This window comes from Platichthys flesus, chromosome 9 (genome assembly GCF_949316205.1).
Source record: "Platichthys flesus chromosome 9, fPlaFle2.1, whole genome shotgun sequence".
NCBI lineage: Eukaryota > Metazoa > Chordata > Actinopteri > Pleuronectiformes > Pleuronectidae > Platichthys > Platichthys flesus.
Genome location: NC_084953.1, coordinates 10,851,155 through 10,871,427, shown reverse-complemented (window position 1 = coordinate 10,871,427; position 20,273 = coordinate 10,851,155). Strand labels below are relative to the sequence as shown.

Genomic DNA, 20,273 nt, shown 5'->3' with positions numbered 1-20,273 from the left:
AAGAGTCAGTGGGTTGGCGGCCCATGTGTCTTCTGTAGTGTCAAGGTGAGACTGAGGAGATAACTGGTTTGCATAGAGGGATGATATATGCACTGACTTTTGCAGATTCTTAGCACGGTTAGGGTGTTATTAACTTTCCTAATTCATGTTACGTATCCGTGTTAATACAGATTCCTGGACTCAAGAACTTGAACTAACTGTTTCACCTTTTGAAGGTCTCCGTTATTGTGAGAGGTCTTGAAGTCAAAATGGAGATTTGGAGGTAGTTGAGTCTCAGTTTAAGAAGTCAGGTGCCAATATTCCATTGGTCTTTGAGCCTGGACCTCAAGACTTCTCACAGGTGAGCTTTAAAACATCAGGATCTGATGGAAGGCCCGGCAGTGTGGATTCAGAGTGGAGAGGAGAAATATCTCGACATGGAAAAAAGTCCTCTCCACGGCCCAGAACTGTTTAGTGTGGGTGCCCAAGTGCAGTGTGATAGAGAAACAGACCTTTCTAGTGCTGGCATCGCAGTTTAGCTCCAACAGGATCAGGACAAGCCAGCGACCCACATCAGTGGAATCAAGAACACATTCAATGTAAATACGAACAACTGTGAAATGTAACGCAGTGATGCAAACCTGAGAACGCAGTTGAGCAAGGTGAATACAGTGAGTGTTGCAGATGGACTTAGCTAATTGACTGTAATTCCCCTCTCTGATTTTAAGTCATGGTCAGATCAGATACATTTTTAATTTCAAATAAAGAAAATAGTAAAGAAAACATGTTTTGACAGTTATGTAAAGGTTTGATATAAAACATCCATACATATTTATTTAAAGATGTTTAATTTGAATAGTTTACAGTGTATATAGAAAATATGACTTATTTTCTCATGAAACATAGAAACTGAATAATTTGATAGCGTGTTCCATCTATGTCACCCAGGGTTATTATGCACCAATTATCTGTTTTATGAAGTAAAACTCCATGTTTTAATCTCTTGCAAAGTGGTATCAGCAGTTCCCAGACTGTCAAGAATTGCCGCTGTTAATCCAAAGCATGTGCTGTGACTTAAAACCCAGTAAACTTTTGAACTGTAAGGTTCTTTTTTTCCAGGCCTTTTACTCTTATTTTGTTGTCATACCATTCCCTTTTTCCTCTAAGGTACAGACTTCTTCTAATGTTGAAATATTCAGGAGGACATAAATAATTTTTGGGACTCAATGAAAACATATCAAATATAAACACAATATAAAATTAGTTTTCCATAACATTAGGACCCATTTCATTTAATTATGTTATTCTGTGTGACCTTGTTTCAATCATTTATTTCAGCTGCATCATTGCCACAGAGACACAAAGTAACCTCATATTGGTGTATTTGACCAGTTTTTCCAGGGGTCAAAAAGTAAACAACTTTGTGTGTGATGGCGAAGGAAGTGTTGTAGTTGTTCAGACAGCAGCGGGAGGGGAATTGGTCAGAGATTTGTTTAGTAAGTGATAAACAGTGATTTAAAGACTTGATTGGTCCATGATCTGGAACAAAGCTTGGCTATAATACCCCATGAGTAGGAGGGGAAGTGATAAAGAAAGGACATTGAGTGCAGAGCATGATGGCAACAAAACACTTTTTCCTCTTAATGCTTCCATGAATAATAGACTTCTGTCATTAGGTCATGGCTCATTGTTCTCTTTTTCCCTTTTGTCTGTGTTGAAGACCACGACAGAAAGGGAAAGGAGAACATGTCCAGTCTTGGCATCCTTTAAGTTAATTGTTTGTATACTTTGGCTTTACTCAACCCTGTACAAATGTCTTGGCTGATTTAAGTGGCTCGACCTCTTGTAGAAACTTTACTTCTGCAAATCACACATAATTGATAAGGGTCCATTTGCTTATTGTATTACCTGTAATAGTCGGAAAGCAGCTGATGCATTGGAGGGTCAGAATGCTCATTGCACAAATAATCAATAGCTACCTCACTTTTTTTTTTCCTGTTTGTCATTTTTTTCCCCAGGCCGGCATTGTTTATTGCTACAATAGAAAACAAATGTGAGACAACAATGTGGCTTTAGGCTGGGTTTGAGGAATCTATATATATCTCTGAAGTCAAACTGACCCCTAGACTCTGGGACCTACAGGCACCAAATATGGTCCAGTATGAACATTGGTTTCTCCTTTTAATCCCCCTATTCACATAACTTACATTAAAATATATTTACCCTTCCTTTTCAATGTAGACTACATCAGAGATAAACCTGCAGCAGATTATTTAGTTTTAAGGTTAGAAAATCTGGGCTACATTTTTTTTCCGTCAGGTAAACCTGACCAGTTTTCAGTTTAATATCTCCCCACAAAAGTTATTTCTGACATATTTAATACAAAACTTTGTCTTAGATACAGGTAGACCGGGAGAATAAAAAAACTAAACTGTGATTTTACTTGCCAACTTTTTGTTCTGTGTAATAGTGACCTTTGAAACCTCCACTATTGGTTGACCTCTAGCTGATTTATTATATTATTTCATCATTATATCATTTGTACAGGATAGGAAACCAAACCTCAAATAGGAGTCAGGAGGAATCACCCTCCAACTTGCGCCGTTTCTGTATAAAGTCACAATTATTTGCTCGAGTCATAGTTTGCCATGACGTATCCAGCTCCCGGTACCTTTATTCACGGGAGGAAATAATTACTGGCAATGAACCGTAAAAGAGACAGGATTAGCGGCAACAGGAGTCTACAGAAGCTGGTGGGAACAGGAATCTATGAATCTGAACTTGGATGGTGGGATTTCACTTGCCCTCTAGTAATTCTGTCCTTAAAGGAGGATATTCATAAGGAAAGGGTCTTAGGATTTTCTTTAAAAAGAGTTACATTTATTTGCTTCAGACATTAAACTAATTTGTTTAAATTTGTCTACTTTAAAAACAATCCTCAATAATCTGGATGATGTTACTGTCTCTCCCAGGTCATCTACAGTTTAAACACTGTCAAATTAGTTCATAGACTTGACAGGCTATTCTGGAAAGATAATTTATGCACAGTGTTTACAATAAACTTTCTCCCCCACCCAGGGTTCCAGGTTGGTGTGGTGAAAGAGCAAGCTAACTACGGGGTGGCGGTCCGCCTGGGGCATCCTGTCCCTGGTTCTCAAGGTAACTAGAAAGTTCTTCTTGTGTAATGCTTTTGGATGCAGAGAAAATGCAGCCTAGAAGAGTGAATTCTTATAACTGACTGATTTGCAGAGAGTATTGAAATGTGAAAGCGAAACCCTGTGAGAAACACATGAAACTACCATGAAGCTTATCCAACTCTTGTCTTAACTCTCTGCTTTGGGCTCTGATTGAGCATTAGCCAATTATGCTTTGTTCACATAGACACTGCTATGATTCAGTGGTTTTCATGCCCTGTTCGGCCAGATCACCATCCTCAGTTTTCTCATCCAAAGAAGTCCCTCAAATGGCTTCACACCCAGTCAGGTGGGCTGACGACTGAGCTGACAGCGCTGCAAATATAGCAATGAGCTATGTGAATTCATTTGGTAAAATGTAGAACCAACCATCTATTTATATTTATCGGACAACGGGTTACTCTAGATTATTTTGATTGTTTAATGATGCAGATATAACTTAGCATTGCTCATTTTCTAGATTGACGTTTTGCAATCCTGTGTTATTGTACTGTATGGATTATGAAGCAAGTAATATTCGGATGGCTGCTCCTGGACCAAACATGATCTTGATGGATCTAAAGGCTTGCTCCCTGACATTGAGAATGGTAAAACCTCATCCAGCATATTGCTTTAATTCTGACCAATGTATTCCTCAGCTTGACTCTGCGGTATAACTACTAACCACAATAATGGGCAGCAATCCGCTTTCTTTGTACGAGACAGAAACCGGTCTTGCTATAATGATAGCAAGACCGGTCTATTGCTACTGATTCTAGGGCTGGTTCAATTTTAATTTAGCTTGAAACTGTCAACTTTGGTCTGTTGTCTGTTTGGCAGCTTGGAGCCTGTAATTTTAGAAGCCCTTTATGTTTTCTGAGGTTATCCTGCTGTTATCCGAACAGATAACTCAAACATAACATACTGCGTTACCTTTTCATTCTCTGGTTTCAAAAAACATCTAACTTTGATACTTATCAGTTCCCCTTGGGTGCAGTTTAAATGGATGTGTTGTTTCTAAGTCGCCATACCACCAGCAGCAAATTTGTGACTGAGTGTGTCCATAATGCCCTGGTGTCGGCATTTCCAGTCATTGCAGAGACTGGGGAGGGAATGTTCTTGTGCACTGCACCCACTGCGCTTGCTATTGTAATATACAAGGAAGGGCTTGGTCCTAAGCAAAATATCCCGCTGTATGCCAGAGAAAAAGTGAAGCCGGGTGCAGCTGGCTGATAAGATCGAAGTGCGGGGGGCCGGCGATACACGATCAGTGAGTCTTGTAGGTTGGTGGCAGCAGTAGCAGGGTAACCCTGTGTAACAGCTCCTTGTCGCACTATGCGGTGCTCTGATTCTCCATGACTCAATTTCATATTTTTGGTAATTAATTGAGGACTGTGTGGTTGAATGACTACTGCACCTGACAGCAAATTATTTAAATCTTTGGCAAACCTATTTTGTCTGTTTACACACATTATCCAATGTAATTGGCATAGACATTACCTTGTACAGGCTATTTTTTTTTGTGTGGCTACTCTTTGCCCTTTGCCACCTTGTACTTTTTCACCCAACCCCAGCTCCCTCAGTTATGATGTGTAAGTGTTTTGCACAAAGACGAGAGATACTGATTTGTTTTTCAGTACTTTTTAAGTACATTCTGTGGAAGTGCAGGATTTTACCTGAACTCAACGAGACTCATGATATGATGTACAACAGTGGCATAGTGTGTGTGCTAATGTACCAAGCTGTACTGTTACAAAACACAGAGACACAGACGCAAGTTTTGTCCTGCCCTCGGCTGGATGTGGTTTCAAGCAAATCCATCATGTAAACAAAGACGCCAGACATTAATGTCCATCTCTAATTTGTTACATCCTCAAGTTTTTTTGTGGCATGATTGGATTTACCATGACAAAGCTTGTCCACCAATTGTTTGACTTGTGCCTTTATCCCTCAAAAACCTGATGACATGATGCAGGGCCTGATAGGTTGTTGCCAGTTCCCCCAAAATCCCCAGTGAAAGTGTACCTGATTGACTAATTGATTCCCAAATGGAACTGAAGCCATTAGCCAAATTAAGCTTCTTTTTTATTTCACTCATAGCTCTACTCTGAACAGTCTGCTTCATTGTTTGTCTCAGTATTTTTGCTTTAAGCCTCATAGACAGATTTAAGCATTTTTAACGGCCTGTTTGTTTTTGACCCAGATGCCCCTCTCTGTCAATATCAGAATTCAGAGACACTCACACACAGTGACAGTGTAACTTCCTTGGCAGCTCGCTACTCCTCTGGGACAACTGAGGGGAGGAAAGCAAGACAAGCTTGATATTGGGTAACGCAAATCTGCTGACTCAGTCGTTTTGTGTGCGGGTGTTAAGAGATAGTCTCAGGTGTTCTGAGGTCAACCAGCTGTCTAAGAAGGGCTCTACATTTTCATAGTTGGTGTTTATCTGGGTGTTTCAGTGAATTACTGATCCTGCGTTAACTTCACTGTACTTTGTATCCAAAGCTTTATCTGTCATCTGTTATCGTATGCATTTTCCCCATAAACAGTTGAAAAGTTCTCTATGGCCAAAGGATGTCCTAAGAAAATCATAATATGTCCTCTCACACAGTTCCTCATTGAAACCCATGAACATTTCACAGTGCATGCATGTTAAACATTTTCTATGTATGTCAGCCTATTATACACATAGCGACTCATAATCGGCATTAGCTAATGTCTGCATTCGCAAGACCAATAAACAAAAAAGTTGACCGAGCCACCTGAAGCCACTGTCTCCAACTGATACTGCCGTGGACCACCAACTTCACGAATGTCCACTTCATGGGTTACTAGAGCCGAAAATACCCCCCCCCCCCCCCCCCTAAAGACTACTCTAGCATAGATGCCTTGTAATTATGTGTCACACTCATTCACAAATCCCCCATTTATCGATTATTGCCTTTAGCTAACCCTTTTAAAGTTTCTTCCTTGATTTGCACTATTGTCCAGCAATTTCAACTGAGCGACTTTTCTATTACTTTAATACTATAACTTTTAACCACTTTCAGCCAACTATTTAAATTTTTTTATCTATTATCACTTTTTGACAACTTTTTCAACTGTTACCGATTCCCTAGTAGTAGCAGTAATTAACGCATTATCAACGAACGTGATGTAATAATGGATGATCTTTACTTTTTTTTCTTTTAAATAATGTAGTATTTATATTCTGGTATTTTTTGTGTTAAACAAAGAATGATGTGTTGGAGTGGGACCAAGGTTGGTTAATCAGATTTGAGGTGCCTCCCAAGTTGCCCTTTTGAGTTTGCACCGCCACCGTACCACTAGATTTTGATACCAGATTAAATGGTAACTGGCTGTACAGTACCATTTCCAAATCCTTCTCAGTTTATAAACCCCATCTGTGAAGCGATACGGAGTGAATGCAGGATTTTGCAACCACAGAAAACAGTAAATGAAAACAGTAAATGACCTGTGTTTTTCCCCCTTTCAGGCAATTTCAGATCATTATGTAAGAGACAAAATGTGATTAGTGCATTGATGACAAATACACAGTATTTTCCACATGTTACTCTTCTGCACAATTTCCCTAGAAAAACCTTGTGACCCCCGCCTTGGGTGTGTGACCCTCTGGTGTTGAGCCACTGTTTTGATAGGCTGTGGCAGAGCTGAAATATTTCTCCAAAGTTCACACTGACATTTTGTCTGTTGTATGTACAGTGATTAAGGAAGGGGCTTGGCACACTATTCTGCAGCATGGAGAAGGAAGACCTGAAGGTCCTCAACAAGGGCGAGGAGGAGGAGATGGTACTGTCATTTTACATCAATGCCAATGTAGGTGGTGTTGCCCTCACACTCCTCAAACTGCAGCCATGTTTTCTTGTTACACATTTTAGGAGCTGCAGGGCTACCGTCTCTGTCGCTGGCGGCTGGTCCTGGTGGGCCTCGGGGTGCTGTGTACAGGGGGCTTCCTCCTCCTGCTGCTCTACTGGATGCCAGAGTGGTGCGTCAAATCCACCTGCACACGTACCACAGCCCGTGATGCTGAAGTGGTGTTGCTGCGCTCTGTGGTAGGTAACATGTACAGCTGCTGCAATTAGCTAAATTATTCTGTAGCCACCTGCTTACCAATTTACCCTTTTAGTAATTTTCCATTAAAACAATATGAGCTATGATGCTGATAAAATGTCAAGATGACTGCATTTTATATTAATATGTAATTTAATAAATGACAGTAAATTGAAGATCATTAGATTTTGTATTTTTGGTTGAACAACTAATGCAAACTAAAAACATTACTGTAAACTTCAAGTATTTTCATAATTTTTAACTTCAACAATTCATAGACTCAACAATTACTAAAGATAATAACTGTAAAATAATGAAATTATTTTAATATTAGTCGCAGCTCTTGTAGCAAACTAAGGTTACAAACTTTATATTTACATTTTAATATTTTGAATAGTTTTTTCATCTCATGCTACTCTGAAAGCCTAGAAAAATAACTGGATGGGAAAGTAAAAACAGTTGAAGAATTAAGATTTATCATCCACTGAGGGTTGGACATTATAGGTTACATTGTATTATATAACTTCATTTATAAGTTTGTCTGTTATCCTAGAATTTTTCAAGCAGATCTACTTATTATACAGTAATTGCCTTTTTATGTTACATTTTTCTGAGATTGTAGTTTTTAAAAATAAAAGTCAGATATGCAGCTAACTGCATGGATTTCATGTCCAAATGCTGTCAGTCGTTACTTAGTAGAAAGATATATGCAGAAGATAAATCCGTCAAGCTCATATGCTCTTAAAGCTGTCAGTGAATACAAGTGATGTATTGTTGCAGCACAGTAAATACATTGAGACGATCTGATTCCTGCAGACGGTCACACCAGCTGGAATGCACAGATAGCTTGCCAACAGTGTGTTCAGAACATTCACTCTGTGTGAGTGGGTGTGTGTTTGTGTACATTACTCTCTTTTGGTGTCATGCTAGGGTGTATGTGTGTGTATTCATCCTTTTATCATGTCTATATGAATCTGTGTATCTCATTCATCTTTATTTATAGGATGTGAGATGAATGAAGGGACCTAAAGTTCAGCAGTTTCACTATCTTCATGTATTTATTTCACCAGGATGAGTTTCGTCGCTGGTTCCTGGCCAGGGTGCGAGTGATGCTGGCCCCGGGGAGTGACCCCTTCCACAGCCTGGAGACCCAGACCACCTCCCCCTGCTCCCCTTCTTCTCCCTCCTGCCCTTTCTCCTCCCCAGCCTCCCCCTCTCTAGCCAACGGACACACCACTCACCCCTCCGATGGCAGCCCCGCTCAGGAGCTCATCAGAAGATATGCAGACTACCAGCCCACACAAGTAGGTGCCTGTCTCAGTAATGTACTGTATTTACAGTACATTAAAATGCTGACAAATTAAAATCTTTTTCTTCTGCCCCTCTTTCCTCTGTACCCCTCAGATTCGCTATTTTACCTTCCATAGCACAAAGTATTACTGGAATGACGAGGTGCAGAACTTTCAAGATTTAAGGTAAGCACTTGTATTGCCTTTGTTTTATCCATTTTTCAAGATTTAGCTGGATGTATATTTCTTGCAGAAAGCTAAATTGGCAAAGGGTTTTATTTGGCAGCATGTTTACAGTAAAACTCTGCCATAATGATAACAGCAGATGGAACAATATAAAGATGAAACAAACAAAACAGCTGTATAAATAGTTTGACTTGCATTGATAGCACTGTTGTGTGTAATTAAAAATGACCACTTTGTCTTGTACTTTGACCAACATTCCTTGCCACAGTGGCCTGGAGGACTTACAGATCAGCTGCTCCACTCTCCACGCGGAGCACAGTGAAGGCCTGACCAGGAACCAGCAGGAGTACAGGTGACTGTCTGAGGGATTGCTTAGGCCAGATATCAATGCAGGATCTCCCCAGATAAGACAATTTAAATGGTAGACAGCCCAGTGGCTCATGCTAATTCAGAGGTGGGCAACGTCTGGCTAAGCAGTTTGACACACATGTAGAAGTTATTTACTGTCGCTGACCAGCATCATACTGACTGTAAAGAAGGAAGTTATTTTTTCATGCAGACAAGTTTTGTGGTTTTCGTCGTTCCAAAACTCCCGCAGGAATTTGATGAGACATTTTAGAATATGAAAAGTCAACAAAATAACTTATTATATTTGTTAAGCCATTTACTGTAGAGTAGAGCTATTGTGACTGATCCAACAACGCAAAATCATTGAGCTGCAAAGCATTTCCATCTCTCAGTTTGGGACAACCTACTATGAGCAGTTCTTTTAAAACCAACTGTGAGTAGCATCGTCATCACAATCATCTGACATCCGCCCACTTGCCAAAGAGAAGCAGCTCCAGCCATGGGCCCTCAAAGGATGATATGAAATTGTACAGGCCCTTGAAAAGTAAAAGGTTCCCAACCCTGCCCTTACTCCGAAGCTCTCCATCAAAATCATCTGGTGAACTTATCTACTTAGAAAGATGACCTACATATTTGAATGGTACTATTTTGTGTATTTCCGTTCCATCCTGCACGTGTTTCTTTATATGAGCTGATTCAGAACACTTGACCTAACGAATGTCTCTTTCAACACTTGTCAGGAAACTGTTCTTCGGAGTGAATGAAATTTCAGTGAAAGTGCCTTCTGTTTTCAAGCTGCTTATCAAAGAGGTGAGGCCCAGTTTGCATTGCCTTTAACTCCAAATTTTCATTTTGCTCTTTTGTAAACACCTTTAAAACTTGTGGCCTCAACTATTAATAAGTACAATTCATGACATTTAAAGCTAAACATTAATGATGAGGCTGTGTTGCACGTAGAATATATGAACAATGTAGAACAGAAATGTGTATCTGATTGTGTGCTGCCAATTGATACTAGCTTTGAAAAAACTGTATGAATGATACAATATGATAGTATGTGTCCTTTGTTGAATCATTTGTGAGTGATGTCGTCTTAACTTACGATTATAAACTGAAAAAAAAGTCCAATGACTCAGCTCTATCATTTTTATTATATACATGAAATTTATATTAGCATTTTTCTTTCCTCATTTATAGTAGTACCTCGGTTATTTCCTCAATTGGTCTGTTTTTTTTATCTGTGATTGCAATCTTTGAACTTTGACCTCTTAATTTGCTTCACTAATCTTTCCCTCTGTCTCCTCCTGCAGGTCCTAAACCCTTTCTACATCTTCCAGCTCTTCAGTGTGATCCTGTGGAGTGCCGATGAGTATTACTACTACGCTGTGGCGATTGTATTCATGTCGGTTATATCCACAGCTACCTCTGTGTACACCATCAAAAAGGTGAGCTTCTCAAATTGATCAGACCCTTAATAATCCAGATATGTTTATTAAACTGCAGATTCAAGAGAGAACCAGGTGAAAGGGGATTTGAAGAGAAATTCAATCAATTTGCTTATCCACACTTCTTTAGGCTATGAAAATTAGCCCCTCATAGTTCACAATTTGGAAGTATTTGCTATTTGGATTTTCTAAAATGCATTTCTGATTATTTTATTCACATGGTAGGGCATATTTATTACAGCAAAAACTATTGAGATAGAAGGCCTGATTTCTAGAGGGAACTCTAGACCATACATTTCATTTAGCTGACGCTTTTATCCAAATCAACTCTACAATAAGTGCATTCAACCATCAGGGTACATTGACTCACTGCCCAACTCGTGTCTGATCCAGGGTTTTGAAGGTAGCATAAAGGCTCATATTCACACGGTCTGCTGCCCCTGGCTTTGCAAGCCCAGACAGAAACACCCTTGCTGTAACAGAGGTGCTCATGGGAATGGAGCTGTTTTTCATCACTCTTTTCTTTGTCCTTTCTTCTCCAGCAATACGTCATGCTTCACGATATGGTGGCAGCTCACAGTGTTGTCCGTGTGTCTGTATGCCGAGCCAACAATGGTTTGTAAATACATTTTTTTGTGTGTCCGTTTTTCATGAAAGCCCCTGAACATAAATTTAAGAAGTAGCTCATATTGTGTGCTATTCTATTCGGCTCCCAGCCTTTTTGAAGAGTGCTTTTACAAACCAGACAGTTGGCATTTTCTGCTACTGTGCTGGACCAGACTAAGTCGCACACTCTCGGTCGTCACTCTCCTTTGGCTGTCCTCCAGATGGCTACTTGCTGGGGAGACCGCAGATTTAGTGTGTGTATGTGAGACAGTGGGTTTAGCACAATGAAAGCACTCTTTAATGGTTTTGCATTTGCCTTTATATTGCTTCATGCATTTTACAACGGGTCATAGCATCTGCAGAGGGGATGAATACGTGCTGACAGTTTCATCAGGTGTCTTATCAGCTAATTAAGATTACATCCATGAGTTGGACAAAGAAGAATATTTAACTCATAGTCTGAATCTGTCAGAGAAATTGCTGTGAAGGTTTATACACCACCAACATTTTTCTTTATGCATCCATATATTGCCCTGGCCCTTGCTTGTGTTGCCTTTTCCTACTGGTGCCTAAGGTGCGTGAATAATGAGACATGTGCTGAATGAGACTCTTGGACTCTGTCACAAAATATCTCCTTCCTCACTCCTCCATTCCCAAAATCCACCATATGCTGCTGTTGGATAATTTATACACTTTAGCCACACTCATAATGGTCTCTCCTATATTGTATTACCCACTTTGCTCTTAACCTGTGTGTCAAATGCACACATTTACCCTCTCTACTCCTCCATTGTACCCTCCCACCTGGCAGATATTGAAGAGATTCTGTCTACTGATCTGGTGCCTGGTGATGTGATGGTCATTCCCAGCAATGGGACCATCATGCCATGTGATGCCGTGTTGATCAGCGGCACCTGCATCGTCAATGAAAGCATGCTCACAGGTTAGAGGACATATCTGGAAACCTAAAGTCTGATAACTTTGGAAAGAGATTTGTTGGAATATTTTTTTTCTAGATACAGGAGACTCCAAAACATCAAACACTTGTGTAAGTACATCTCCTAGAAGCCAGTCTTGATATAGTTGTACTCTCTGTCAGGTGAGAGCGTTCCTGTGACAAAGACCAACCTCCCAAACCCAGGGCCAGAAGAGATGACAGGGGAGGCTGACAGTGCCTACAACACAGAGGACTATAAGAGACATACACTCTTCTGTGGCACCCATGTTATCCAGACCCGCTTCTACACTGGTGAAATGGTCAAGGCTGTGGTGGTCTGCACAGGTAGGTGTCTTATTAAATGTGTTTTGAGGTTAATTGGATGTAAATGTCTTTAACGCTTTGTATAAAAACTGGTACATTGTGAGTGAGATTTAAGGACACAAACTCCCAGAAGAGCATCTGTGATGTAATCATTAAATTGACAACACACCCACATTAACATGAAAGTGACAGTTTATTGCTTAGAGTTGCTGCAAATTTTCCCAAAATTACGACTCCCTGTTGGGAAATATTAGGCAAAGTTAGGAGCTTTCTGAGAGTGTTCTCGCAGTATTTGTCAAACTCCCATATAGAATGCAGGTTACAGAAGACTTGTCCTCTTCTTCTTCTCAGGTTTCAGCACAGCCAAAGGTCAGCTGGTGCGCTCCATCTTGTATCCCAAACCCACCGACTTCAAGCTGTACCGTGATGCCTACCTCTTCCTGTTGTGTCTGGTGGCTGTAGCTGGAATCGGCTTTATCTACTCTATTGTCCTCAGCATCATAAACAAGGTAATGCACAGGGTGACAAAGACAGATTAAACAAATGCAGTGTAAATGGGGTGAGAATTAGTTATACTATGGAATAAAATGAACAGATTACACTCCAGGCCTTTGGTTGAATTAGCACATTATAGATTATACATAGATGAGACGTATATAAGAGAACGTTTGTTTCACACTGTTCAGTCATCAAGTGATTTTTATGCCACTCATGTTCCGAAATGTCACACACTTGACTCCCAAACCAGGATTTTAGCCAATTAATGAGAGTGATATGTGAATTTCTAGCTGATTTCTACCTTGAGAGATAATAATCAAAAACATGGTGACAATCAGACATGAAGAAGTTTAAAGAACTTTTCTCTTTTTTGCCTGCTCTAGGTGCCAGCTAAGACCATCATCATTGAGTCCCTAGACATCATCACCATCACTGTGCCACCGGCGCTGCCAGCTGCCATGACAGCCGGAATTGTGTACGCCCAGCGGCGCCTCAAACGCATTGGCATTTTCTGCATCAGCCCACAGAGGATCAACATCTGTGGCCAAATCAATCTGGTCTGCTTTGACAAGGTGAGCACGAGAAGTTGACTGCTGTGTTTTCGCAGTCAGATTTAATTAATGACTTAATATTACATACATATACAGAAATACACAACACATAGATAAACTATGGATTTGAAGGGATATTGTTGATGTTTGTAGGTGGTAAATATCGATAAATTAACTAAAACTGTTGTTGCCCAGATGAATTCCACCTGCCAGTGGTTGTGTGGCACTGCAGAGCGCATCAATTCTACTGTATTTCTTCTTATAGACTGGAACTCTGACAGAAGATGGATTAGACCTGTGGGGTGTCCAGAGAGTTGAGAATGGCAGGTAAGGTGACTTATACTCTTAATTAAGCAAACAGGAAACTATCACTGTTTCATGACAATTCAGGCTGCATTGCTGAATTGCACCTACCACTCCTGCCTGTCCAGTTTCCACCTGTCAGAAGAAAATGCCTACAAGGAGAATCTTGTCAAGTCCCAGTTTGTGGCTTGCATGGCCACCTGCCACTCCCTCACCAAAATAGAGGGCCAGCTGTCCGGGGACCCACTGGACCTCAAGATGTTTGAGGCTACAGGTTGGGTGAGTTGTTTTGTGTCTGTCCATGAACTTAAAGTTGGTGAGGGCATGAATTTGGGAATGTGATAAGACAGACCACCCTAAATAAAATATATGGGGGCAGCAGCCACATGGAATCAATTTTATGTGTCGGCTACTTGTGTGCGATAGACAGAAGAAGATATTTATTTTGATAATGTTTTTGACCCGAAGTTTTTTTGTTCCTCAAACACATTTTTCTGATTCCTGTTTATTCGAAACCTTTGCCCACACAGATCCTGGAGGAGGCCACAGAGGAGGAGACATCTCTCCACAACCGTATCATGCCCACTGTGGTTCGACCCCCGAAACAGCTGTTGCCTCAAGAGCCTGCAGTGTCACAGGAACAAGACATGGTATGTGGGTTAGGGTTAGTTAGAAGTCTGAGAAATATGATAAAATCATATATATATGTTCATTTTCATCATTATAAATTAACGTGAAATCTATTAAAATCTAATAATCTAATTTCATAGTTATGTGAGAGATTTGATTATACACATATTTTATGCCTTGTTTTATTTAATAGCCTAATTCAAGTTGATTAAAGCTTTAATTCACAGTATATGGGCTATGATGCAACATATCGACCATACCATTGCAGTATACAGTAGCAACATCAATTATGTTATATTAGGCTTTAACCAACATACCTCTCTGTTCCTTTTCTCTTTCTAGGAACTCTATGAGCTCTCGGTAAGAATTATGCTTCCTCTTTGAAAATGTAGTTTTGAATTCCACTTGGCTTTCTTGAACAACACAGATCTCTCTGAAAGAACTATAATATGTATTGAGAATTAACAGTTTGTATTGTTATGATAGTAATGTTGCACTGTTAAATTTGCATTATATATGACATGCATAAATGCTATTTTCAGTTTCCCATTTCCGCCATTAAAGACATTCTGTCACAATCTCTTTACTCCCTGCCTTGTTCCGTTTGCACTGTCAGCCTGATGCAGAACTGAGTCAGCAATCACGTGTGTGTGTCTGTGTGTGTGATTTTGTGTGTGTGTGTGTGAAGTCTGTGTATGAGATAGGTATTGTGCGGCAGTTTCCTTTTTCATCAGCTCTCCAGAGAATGACTGTGGTAGCTCGTCTGCTGGGGGAAAAACGTATGGACGCCTACACAAAGGGGGCACCAGAGGTGGTGGCCGGTCTCTGCAAGAGAGACACAGGTGAGGTTTGCACGGTCACTGTGGTGACAACCAGCACTAGGAAATGCTTGACATTTTTATTTTATGTTTTAAGGTTTTAGCAAATACAATACACTACTTGTACATTGATGGAAAATGAATACAAAATCAACTTTATTTTTGCCCTTTGTGCTTCTCTGTCTTAATGTCTCTCTCCACTGTCTATTTCTCTCTTTGCAGTGCCAGATAATTTTGCAGAGATTTTGGAGGGCTACACAATGCAGGGTTTCAGGGTCATTGCTCTGGCACACCGGCGATTAGAATCCAAACTTACCTGGCACAAAGTTCAGAACGTCAACAGGTAACCTTGACTGTTTTGTTGTTGTTTGTCAATTATGGTACATGGTTTGAATGTAACAACCTATTGTGTGTACTGTTTCTGACCATGTTCATCCCTTCATGGCCACAATTTAGCATGACCATGCAATCATATCAACATGGACCAACATTTTCAAAGAAATGTGCACATCTAGATGGAATCCATGCCACGAAGAAATGAGTGTTGATTGGTTAAGGGAGTTTTAGAAGCGTGTTTGTAGTAAAGTGCTCAGTGAGTTAACTAAACGAACAGGTCCCTGTGTCAAGCAAAGTCTTTTAGTGACTTAACTATTAATAGAGAGCAGTACTAGTTTTTGGGATACTAAGTACTAATGTGTTTGTGTCTTCATTTGAAACAGGGATCACATAGAGATGAACATGGATTTCCTGGGTCTGATCATCATGCAGAACAAGCTGAAGGCAGAAACTCCAGGTGTCCTGCAGGACCTCCGCCAAGCCCACATCCGCACAGTCATGGTTACTGGTGAGCGCATACACACAGTGCACATTCACTCCCACGTAACCTAAGCCTTTCACATAAATATGTGAGTCATAGAAGTTTTGAATAGGAAAATAATCTTGCAAAATCCACAGACTGTAAAAATAGATGGATTAGGCAGGGTCAAGGTCAATCCTCTTGAGTTTCTCTCACACGTGCAGAACAGAATTCGATAATCTCCTGTGTTTTTGACATTCGGTTTAGTCACTCTGGTATTTGCTCAGCTGTACCCATAATCTCAACTCACAAAACTTCTAGGCTGCCCAGTGCAACACACAACCTCAATGTCCACCAGACAATCATCTGTTTCCCTTTGCTTTCCTTTTATTGTCCATTGTATTCTCAAGGTTGCTTCAGACAAAAGGACATGAAATGTAATTAATAATTTATGCTTGAATGATTATCTACACACAGTAGATGCTATTTCAGTCTCAGGCTTTCTTGCAAACTCACCCAATGTCATCAGCCCTTAAACTCATTTGATTTTTCGTTCAGCGTCCTACCATCAGTCACAGGAAGGTAAACTCTCCACTTGTGGGATAGGCAGAGAAGATAGTGAGGAGCAGAAAGGCATGACGTGCATTAATAAAACTTAAATAAACAGTCTATAAATCCATAAATAAGTAAACCCTTGTCAGTATTCTTTATTTGATCTTTATGATTTGACCATATTCCAGGTGACAATATGCTGACAGCAATTTCAGTGGCTCGTGATTGTGGAATGATCCCACCCCGGGACACAGTCATCATTGCTGATGCCCATCATCCCCATGACGGACAGACCGCCAAGATCACCTGGAGATACGCTGACAAGCCAAGCAAGACGTCTCGCCTGGAGGTGAAGCGATGGGGCCGACACTAGACACAAGTACTTGCACAATACATACATGGACAAACAGTAATTCTAATTTCTTTATAGGAAGTGAACATGAGATTAGAGGACGTGTGTAATGAAGAAGAACCCAAAGCACAAGAGCTGTACCACTTTGCAATGAATGGAAAATCATTTGCTGTAATCTCTGAGCATTTCCCTGACATGCTTCAAAAGGTATGAGGTATCTTCAATGAGCGTGGACATAATTTATAACGGGTGCAGCTCCAACTGTTGAATTTGGACGGTGAGGTTGTGACCATGTGTTCTGCCTCATAGCTGGTGCTTCACGGGACGGTGTTTGCCAGAATGGCCCCAGACCAGAAAACCCAGCTTATTGAGGCGTTGCAGGGTGTAGAGTAAGTATTTCAGTCAAACACGTGAGCGTTTTTTTATATATATATGCACCTTTCAGTTGTGAGACTGTTAGCTGTTACCATTAATGGAAGAAATAACCTTCAATAAAAGCTGCAGAAGACATTTTTAAAGATTAAAGTGTTCAAATGAGCATTAAGTTATGTTGTTCTTTATCTCTTACATGCAGCTACTTTGTTGGGATGTGTGGAGATGGAGCTAATGATTGTGGGGTACGTAAACCACGATGCAAATATATGTTTGGTCTGGCAATAACTTATTGAAATGGACATCCTTTTATATTAGGACTCTAAGTCTGTACTTAAACTGTTTTCCTCACACAGGCTCTGAAGAGGGCTCATGGTGGCATCTCTCTCTCAGAGCTTGAGGCCTCTGTAGCTTCTCCCTTCACCTCCAGGACCCCCAACATCTCCTGTGTCCCCAGCCTCATCAGGTATTTCTTTCCTTCTTATTAGATTCATTCCACACATTATACTAAATAAAAAAACAAAATGAAAGATGAAATGGAGAAATAGTACTTGAAGGGAAGAGCTCCTCAGGATCCACATGGACAGATGATGTGTTATCTTTCATAGGCTGTTGTAATAGTGACTGGTTAATTGTGATGTTTTATCATTGACTTTCCCTCATTTAATGCAGTAGTTTTAGTATTTAGCTCTGAAGTGGATTAAACTTTGTGTGTTGGATTTAGAGATGACATGGTGGCTCATTTCTTTTACAGGGAGGGCCGCGCCGCTCTCATCACCTCCTTCTGTGTGTTCAAGTTCATGGCCCTCTACAGCATCATCCAATATATCAGTGTCACCCTCCTCTATTCTGTATGTACCGCTGTCTCCACAATCTATATTAGCATTTGAATTAATAAGACGTCCAGTGAATGCTCAGGAGTGTCTGCTCTGAACTGTCTGTTTTCTTTGTTTTTTAGATCCTCAGTAACCTGGGAGACTTCCAGTTCCTCTTCATCGATATCGCCATTATCCTTCTTATTGTCTTTACCAGTAAGTAGATGAGGAGTAACAATATAAATAAAAGTAATATGAATTACATCATGGTTATGTGTCACATATTTATTTTTCTTAACCTGTGTCTTTACTTACTGTCCTTTCTCCTTTTCAGTGAGTCTGAATCCAGCATGGAAAGAGCTTGTGCCGCAACGGCCGCCATCGGGTCTGATCTCAGGGTCTCTGTTGTTCTCTGTGCTGACACAGATCCTCATCTGCTTGGGCTTCCAGACCGTAACTTTCCTGTGGGTCCAGAAGCAGCCGTGGTACACAATCTGGACACCACTCACAGAGTGAGTAACTGCTGTCTTGACCGATGCAAAAATTACAATATTTTATCATATGTGTCTGTCACATCATTTTTGTTGCTCAACATGTTTTTTTTTAAATCAAACTCTGTCCTCACCCAGTGTCTGCAACATGTCATCACACATCAACATGTCTGACCTCAACAACACAGAAGTGGACGACCACAACATCCAAAACTTTGAGAACACCAGCCTCTTCTATGTGTCCTCCTTCCAGTATCTCATTGTTGCCGTCGTTTTCTCCAAGGGCAAACCGTTCAGGCAGCCCAGCTACAAGAATTGTGAGAAACTTGAATAAATCTGTCCTTATATAGTTACAAATACTTTAACTTTTCTATATTGTAAGTTTGTTTGTGTTTCTTTGCTGTCCTCAGGGCCTTTTGTGGTGTCCACCCTGATTTTGTATATTTTCCTACTGTTAATGATGTTCAACCCTGTGAAAACTATTGACGAGTTTCTAGAGGTAAGAAAACGTAAATCACAAAAAAATACACACCTTTACCGTGAAAACTGTATCTGGTTTTATCATCTACTTTATATGTCCCTAATTTAAGATGTAGACCCATAAAGCATTTGTATTAGCCACTTAGTGAGTTTTTAATGTCACCAGATAGATGATCAACATTGGACCTTCTCGCTCTCTCTTTGTGCAGATTGTTTGTGTCCCGTTTGACTGGAGAGTAAAACTTTCCCTCATTATCGTAGTCAATGCTGCTGTGTCTGTGGTGGTGGAGGTAAGACACGCGCACATACTCACATGGTAACATTTGATGTTTTTCTCATGTTCAGTTTCTTGTTTTTTTCATGCAGTGTGCTCATCTTTGTCTCACTTTTATCTTGTGTTCTGAGAAGAGTATTATTAATATTATTGTCTTTAACAAGAGGATCTTTGGTATTTGCAATTGCTAAAACTCAAAGTATGTGGCTTATGTTAACATTTTTGGGATGAAATGTATGCAGGTATTTGAAATCCCTCAAAGCAGAGAACGTTTTTCTAATCTGTGGACAGACGGCTGCTCCTTAAGAAAATAACTTATTATTGTACAACTACATGGCAATAGATAGTTTATGCTGGCCTGTCCCGCACAGTGGAGCAGTATCACTATGCCTCGGATTTCCTCCAGACATCAGCCCAGTTAGACTAGCTGCATTCACCTAATATCCCAGAGCAAACTGCTTTCAAATCTACAATCAAATAAAAAAATATACCTAAGAGATTGCACATAATCAAAACTTAAGAGTTTTATATATATATTAAGACCTCAGGATTAATGTGATGTGATGTCTTACTAATTCTATTAATTGTGATTTTAACTTTGCATGTAATTATTAACACAACTTAATGGAAGAATAATTTCAACAAATGATCACTTAAACTTTTGATACATTGTGAAAAAGCCAGTTGAAGACCTCTGTGTAAAACACAATAGCAGGAACTATGTGAAATCAAATTTCAAAATCAAATCTCTGTAATTCTTTCCCCTGCCCACTGCACTATTCCATAGACCTTCATCCTTGACATCATCTTATGGAAGCTTGTGTTCAGCCGAGACAAACATGGCAGCTTTGGCGTCACTCCTGCTGCCCCTACACCACAGGTTGGGAAAATCGGACACCTTCTTCTCTAGCCCTTTCATTTTCCTCTTGTGTGGTTTTCCCTCTCACTGTCCCCACTTGTATCTCTAATATTTCAGAGCGCAC

At 40.2% G+C, this 20,273-nt stretch overlaps 1 protein-coding gene across 1 annotated transcript in view; it reads left to right on the top strand.

The window, feature by feature from the left end:
• The window catches only part of atp13a3 (ATPase 13A3), a 30,214-nt gene that overhangs the window by 3,464 nt on the left and 6,477 nt on the right, over nt 1-20,273 (top strand). Inside the window, exons 2-33 of the mRNA XM_062395142.1 lie at nt 3,058-3,138; nt 6,876-6,962; nt 7,052-7,225; nt 8,294-8,527; nt 8,628-8,698; nt 8,967-9,050; nt 9,787-9,856; nt 10,357-10,491; nt 11,034-11,106; nt 11,909-12,040; nt 12,197-12,379; nt 12,710-12,867; nt 13,240-13,428; nt 13,673-13,734; nt 13,839-13,989; nt 14,241-14,360; nt 14,683-14,700; nt 15,029-15,182; nt 15,381-15,501; nt 15,878-16,002; nt 16,695-16,855; nt 16,937-17,065; nt 17,168-17,247; nt 17,433-17,475; nt 17,587-17,696; nt 17,985-18,081; nt 18,189-18,261; nt 18,380-18,557; nt 18,675-18,853; nt 18,947-19,035; nt 19,226-19,306; nt 20,078-20,170. Coding sequence (XP_062251126.1) covers nt 6,912-6,962; nt 7,052-7,225; nt 8,294-8,527; nt 8,628-8,698; nt 8,967-9,050; nt 9,787-9,856; nt 10,357-10,491; nt 11,034-11,106; nt 11,909-12,040; nt 12,197-12,379; nt 12,710-12,867; nt 13,240-13,428; nt 13,673-13,734; nt 13,839-13,989; nt 14,241-14,360; nt 14,683-14,700; nt 15,029-15,182; nt 15,381-15,501; nt 15,878-16,002; nt 16,695-16,855; nt 16,937-17,065; nt 17,168-17,247; nt 17,433-17,475; nt 17,587-17,696; nt 17,985-18,081; nt 18,189-18,261; nt 18,380-18,557; nt 18,675-18,853; nt 18,947-19,035; nt 19,226-19,306; nt 20,078-20,170 — 3,618 coding nt within the window. The 5' untranslated portion in view covers nt 3,058-3,138; nt 6,876-6,911. The remainder of the gene's footprint in view (nt 1-3,057; nt 3,139-6,875; nt 6,963-7,051; nt 7,226-8,293; nt 8,528-8,627; nt 8,699-8,966; nt 9,051-9,786; nt 9,857-10,356; nt 10,492-11,033; nt 11,107-11,908; nt 12,041-12,196; nt 12,380-12,709; nt 12,868-13,239; nt 13,429-13,672; nt 13,735-13,838; nt 13,990-14,240; nt 14,361-14,682; nt 14,701-15,028; nt 15,183-15,380; nt 15,502-15,877; nt 16,003-16,694; nt 16,856-16,936; nt 17,066-17,167; nt 17,248-17,432; nt 17,476-17,586; nt 17,697-17,984; nt 18,082-18,188; nt 18,262-18,379; nt 18,558-18,674; nt 18,854-18,946; nt 19,036-19,225; nt 19,307-20,077; nt 20,171-20,273) is intronic.